Source organism: Podarcis cretensis (genome assembly GCF_951804945.1).
Source record: "Podarcis cretensis genome assembly, chromosome: 12".
Classification (NCBI taxonomy): domain Eukaryota; kingdom Metazoa; phylum Chordata; class Lepidosauria; order Squamata; family Lacertidae; genus Podarcis; species Podarcis cretensis.
Genome location: NC_137181.1, coordinates 15,222,488 through 15,228,487, shown reverse-complemented (window position 1 = coordinate 15,228,487; position 6,000 = coordinate 15,222,488). Strand labels below are relative to the sequence as shown.

The 6,000-nt window shown below is 45.9% G+C and overlaps 1 protein-coding gene across 6 annotated transcripts in view; it reads left to right on the top strand.

Moving 5' to 3' along the window:
• Positions 1 to 539: 539 nt before the first annotated feature.
• DIP2C (disco interacting protein 2 homolog C) overlaps positions 540 to 6,000 on the top strand; it is a 301,056-nt gene continuing 295,595 nt past the window's right edge. For 2 of the 6 annotated variants that reach the window (XM_079996376.1, XM_079996372.1), the window contains exon 1: positions 540 to 1,340. In XM_079996376.1, coding sequence (XP_079852502.1) covers positions 1,256 to 1,340 — 85 coding nt within the window. In that variant the 5' untranslated portion in view covers positions 540 to 1,255. The remainder of the gene's footprint in view (positions 1,341 to 6,000) is intronic. The other 4 variants (XM_079996374.1, XM_079996373.1, XM_079996375.1 and 1 more) reach the window with 4 other exon arrangements.

The following is a 6,000-nucleotide window of genomic DNA, read 5'->3' as shown; positions in this document are numbered from 1 at the left end:
CCTCAGGCAGCTTACTTTGGGGTGGCCGTGAACAGGCAGAAAATAATGTATTTTTAATTTTCATTGCCCCGAAGGAGGATGCGAGCCACTTCTGCTGCCTCGGGTGCCCAAAAGAACCTCTTGTGCCCAAGGATGCCAAGTTGAACAAAACACATTTTATTGAATAAAAAAATATTTTATTGGGGGAGGCTGAAGGGACCTTGGTCCCCTAGGAGTTGCCCTAATATATATATTAAAGGCTTTTTCTGTTGTTGTTTGTTTGTTGTTGTTGTTGTTGTTTTTGGATTTCATGCTCTTTATTCAGCTCATAGTGGTGAGGAGGAATCGTTGTTGTTGTTTCTTCCTTCTCCACCCGCTGCCTCTGCCCTCACAAGAACCGACCCTGCTGCGCGCGCGGGAAGCAGCTCCCAGCCGGCGCCTCAGGAGCGCGCGCGCGCGGGCTTCCCTGGAGGGGCTCGGTGCTCCCGCGCTCCCTCTAGAGGACAGCTGCGCCCAGGCGGGTCACGTGCGCGGGTGACAGAAGCAGAAGCGGCGGCTTTCGGCAGAGGCTCCGCAGTTCCCAGCCTCCGCCGCCGAAAAAGCAGCCGCAGCAGCCGCAGCAGCAGCAGCAGCAGCAGCAGCAGCGGCCGGGGTGGAGCGAGCGAGGGAGGCGAGCGGGAGAGAGCGCTGCGCCCTGGCGCGCTGTGCGTGAGTCTGTGGCGAGCTTGCAGCGGGCCCGCTCAGCTCCATGCGAACGGATTGCGAGGGGGAAAGAGGAGGAGGAGGAGGAAGGAGAAGAAGAGGAGGAGGAGGAGGAGGCAGCAGCAACAGCAGCCATGGCGGGGCTCCACTGAAGGCGGCAGCAGCAGCAGCAGCAGCAGCAGCAGGCGGCGAGGGAGGAGAGGGGAAATCTCTGCGTTCCCTCCACCTCATCCCTGCCTGAGCTGGGCTGGGCTCTGCGTGGATTCCTCGCTTTATGCCCCGCTGAGACCGCCGGAGAGGACGCGGGGCCCCCGTCGCGCGGGGGGGAGGGTTGGGTGCTTTTGTTTTTAATTTGCCGCCCTCCCTTTCCATTCCGCCGCCCCCCCCCCGCTCCGCAAGTCGTCCCCCTCCTCCTCCACGATCGCGTGTGTTGTGTGTGTGTGTGTGTCCCTCTCTCTGTCGGTGTGTATTGCAAACAAAGAGCCAGAGCCACATCCGCGCAGCAGCGCGAGGGGAGAGAAAGGAGGAGAAGCAGCCACAGCCGAGAGCCAGAAGAGATCTCCTTGGATCGAGTATGGCGGATCGCAGCCTGGAGAGCCTCCCTCTGCCGCTGGAAGTCAGAGCCCGCCTGGCTGAGCTGGAGCTGGAATTATCGGAAGGTAAGGGCACCAAAAAATAAAATAATGCACATTGTGGGTTGTTTTTTTTTTTTAAAAAAAGCCATTTCTCCCTCGCCCTCCGCGGTGCCTCCCCCGTGCACAGCTGAGCCTCAGCATCCAAAGTGCTGGGAGGATGTAGGTGGAGAGGGAAACATCCATTCCTCTGGGGAATTGAAGGTGGTGGTGGTGGTGGGGGGGGGGAGAGAGATCTGAGGAGGAAGGGAAGGTAGGGTGGGGTGTGCAAGGTTAGGAGTGTGGTGTGTATATGTGTGTGTGTGTGGGGGGGAGCATGAGCATGAGCGAGCGAGCAACTGGAGGCATCTGAAATGATCTCTGGAAGGTTGATTTGGCCTCTCTGCAGTTACACACCTTTCGCCTCCAGCTCGTCTCGCCATCCCTTGTGTGTGTGTGGATGTGGCATGTTGTAATTGTTTCCTGTGGGTGTCAGTTTCTCCTCGTATGTGTGTGACATAGCCTAAGAAATGGTGTACGTGTGTGTGTGTGTGTGTGTGTGTGTGTGAAAAAAAATCCCTGCTGAGATTCCTCCACCTCCCCCCTTCTTTCTCCTTGAAGCTTTTGGCCCCAAAAGGGGAGGGAGGATGAGAAAGAGATTGCTACGTTTATTTCTCCTGCTTTTTAGTTTCTTAGGAAACTGGTTATTAATGTCATTTTGCTGAGGGGGTGGGGAAGAGCCCATTGATTCTTGATGGCGCCTGTTGTCTTCTTCTCCTTCTCCTCCTCCTCCTCCTCCTCTGGTACCATTTGGGCTGGCTGTGTATAAATATATAGGTTGTGTTCGGGTGGTGATATATAAAAAAAACACCACCCATCTCCTCCTTTCTAGCTATTCTGCTATTCTTCCTGCCACAGTGCTGGGAGAGATAGAGGAATGAGGCTTTTTTGGCAGGAAGATCTGCCGCTCCAGTGTTGCTTGCATGCTTTATTACGGAGGATGGAAAAATCTTTAGGGCTGGGCTTGCAAGGACTCTCTCAGCCTGCCAAGAGAATACAGTTTTACTAAAAAAGAAAAGGACAAAAACACCTTCCCCCACATACCGTATATGTTGGTGCAAATGCTATTTGAACACATCCAGTGACATAATGCAAAGCTCATGTGTGAGATTCGCTATTTAATCAAGTTTCAGATATGAATAATAAGTGTTCCTTTATTACTTGTTTTTACCAACAGATTATTTTGCTTATTTCTGAAACTGAGTAACAGAGGGGCTTTTCGTTTTGTTTTTTGGCTTTTGCATAATTTAATTTTCTTGGTTTTTATTGAAGAGAGTGCAATTGTTCTACAGTTTGGTCCATTCTGATGCTCCAGGAAGTTTAAAAAAGGGCATTATGCAATTTTCCTACGGTTGTTTTCTTATTCTTTGGATAATAAATACTGAGAAGGGATGGCATTTTAGGTATGCGTTTTGGAACCCCTACATTTGTTGCTGACTCGGAATGTGTGCATTCAGAAACCACACACATTTCCAGTAAGATTTCATGTGGTTCCATATTTCTCAGGCATAAGTCAGAATACGTCTCTCCTGCTGGCTGTTCAAGTGCTTGAGAAAGGAATTCTGCTAACTCTTGGTGAATATGGTGCTTTGTTTTGTTTTGTTTTGGAAAAAGGCTGCTCTTTTTTATTTTTTGAAGGTTAATAGAAAAAATGGTTGAAATACAAGGGGGTGGGGTCCCCAGTATGTCCCGAATTGGGGACTGGAATAGTTCAAAACGTGGAATGTGTTTTCTCTTCTTCCATTCCCAGTCATCATCCCCTCTGTGTGTGTAACGGTTTTATGAGGGCTTCTGGCCAGAAAGTAAAACTGCACTCAGACCATTTCCATCAGCAGGGAGGAGCTGGTGTTGACATTGTATTTTTCTTTTAACACTTTCTGAGGGAGGAGACCAAATCACTGGGGTTGCTAGCCTTCTTTACATGCCTTTATCCTGACGGTGCCTTTTGCCAGTTCTGCAAAAACCTCAACTGTAGCAAGGGTTAAAGCAATATTGACTTATTCAAGCTTTCTGCACATCGATTTGGCATTTTCTAAGCTAACAGGGAGAGGCTGGAAGATTGCTACAGTATGTTGAATGTACCACCCTTATGCACAGAAGACTGTGTCAATGTACAGAAGCATGCTGTTAATAGTGGTAACGTTTCAGCACACATTTAACACATCAGACTTGTAGATCCAGTGCAGAATTCATCAAAAATAATAAAAGTGCAGGTTGAAATTCTGAGGCAGAGAACAGATGGCTAATGTGTGGAACTCGCCTCCAATGTATATTGACTAAGTGGGATGTGATTAGCAACTTAGACACATAGATGGATCAAGTTCATTCTTGATGTGGTTGTGCAGTCTTATGCATGCTTGCTCAGAAGTAAGGCCTACTATGCTAAATAGGGCTTACTCCCAGGTCAGTAAAGATACAGAAGATTTCAGTGAAAGTATGCTTATTTCAGAGTGTTTGATGCTGCTGTGAAATTAGTCAACACACACACACACACACACACACACATATATTGTTTTGATTTCATATGCAGACTAACAAATTTGATTACTGTAGTTTGGATTATTTTAAAGAAAATGTTTATCGAGCCAATATTGAAAATCTACAGTGAATCTGCCATTCATTTTTGAGTTGCAGAATTATATCATATTGAGTGGCTTTGCTCTGATAAAGTGGGTTTTTTTAAAAAAAGGCAAATGTTTCAAGTGAATTTAATGTCTGAAGCAATCCTGTGCAAAATTTATTGTAAGCAAATCCTTTTGAAGTAATTTGGATGTAGAATTGTAAACAACCATGGGGTTGGGCCGCAAGGCCTCATGCTCACTTATTCAGAGTACAGGCAAGCATAGGTCAGGCAGTTGCTTGTAAGAGGACTAAGTATCTGCTTCTTCCACTGATCTCTAAAGTCATTGGAAGTGTTGAGCACCTGGGAAAAGTCACTTTATACCAGCATGGCTAATATAGCTTAAATCTTGACACATTACTGCAGGGCGTGCCATTGCAGTTTTAAGACTGCAAATATCCTTTGCAGATTAAAGGGGAACTTGAGTAGATTTCATATGTGCAAGAGTGTTTGCCTAAAAGTCCCCTTTGAGGAAGACTATCCAAAACGTGGGAACAGAGGTGATTGTTAGATCTTTCGAGCTGAAGTACCCGCCCTATTAAAGGTTCTTTCTGAGCAACTCTAAAACTTGCTACACTGTTTCACCAGCAGAGTATCATTTTAATCATAGGCGATCCAATTCATCTTTCTCTGGAAAAAAATAGCAACAACTGTTACCACTTCGTGAAATAATATTTATACAAGCACTGAGTCAACAACCCCAAACTCACCATACTTGAGAGTAAACTGCTTTGAACTCAGATGGAATTACTTTTGAGTAAACATAGGTACTATGCTGCTAGAAAGCTGTTGAATGCAGCATGTTCCTAAACATGTTTACCCATAAGTATATTCAGTTGCATTCAATAGGACTTGATCCCTAATAATTGTGTTGAGGATTGCAGCCTAAGCATATACTTAATATAGCAGGGGTGGGGAGTTGTAGGTTTCTCTGTCTGACCTGCCCCTCTGCACCTGTCGCTGAGCCTGCATCACACTGTTTGAGTACTTTTGCCTGCCTGGAATGTGTCTTTGAATTGTGATAATGTCTCTTCATAGCCTTGAATGAGGAGGTGTGTCAAAACCCCTGGCTTTCCTGTGGTTAGACTTTAGCGCCTGGTACAAATGCAAGAGTCGCACCCATTTCTCTCCCCACTTTTAACCACTGGTATGTGGGCCCAGGGATGTTTCTTCTGTGGGCATGTAGCCCTTGGGCTGAAAAAGGTTCTAAACTCCTCCTTTACAGCAGTTATGGGGCATCGTTTTCATGAATTAAGGACTCTGTGTGCATAGAATCTGTGTTGCGTCGTTTGACCTTGCTTCATCATCATCATTTTTAATTTGTATACCGCCTTTCTATCTTACAATACTCAAGGCGGTTTACAAGCTGAAGAAACAAAAAATGTACATCTTATAACAATCTAATGCAATACAAAAATGTGATAATAAAACATAACTTTAAAATAGGCAACCTCCATCAAAAAAGTAACCTTCAACAATCATTAGAATAGTATAAAATAATATCAACATATAAACGTTAAACAGAAATCCACTCAGCAGTTACAATAATATCTAAACTATAATCAATAAAATAACGGCAAGCCACAGTACATAAAACATTACAATACACATTGAGAAGCAGAGGGTGGGGCAAGGCAGGTAGAAGAAGGCCTTGCTGGATGGAGTCTCTCCCCTCACAGTTCTTCCTCCAGGCACAGCTTCCTTATGAGGAGACCCAGGGCCGGAGGGTGGGGCAAGGCAGGTGGAAGGAGGCCTTGCCGGATGGAGTCTCTCCATGTATGTATTCCTGTTCATTTATTTATTTGTTAAACTTGTATGCTGCCCTTCATCCGAAGATCTCAGGGCGGTTCACAGCATAGAAACAGAAAAATAATAAAAAACACAAAATGCATAATAAGAACAAGCCAATAAACAACCCCCTGCAATGAATCAATTCACTACAACTAATCCAGAATGCGGCAGCTAGACTGGTGACTGGGGGCAGCCACCGAGACCATATAACACCGGTCTTGAAAGACCTACATTGGC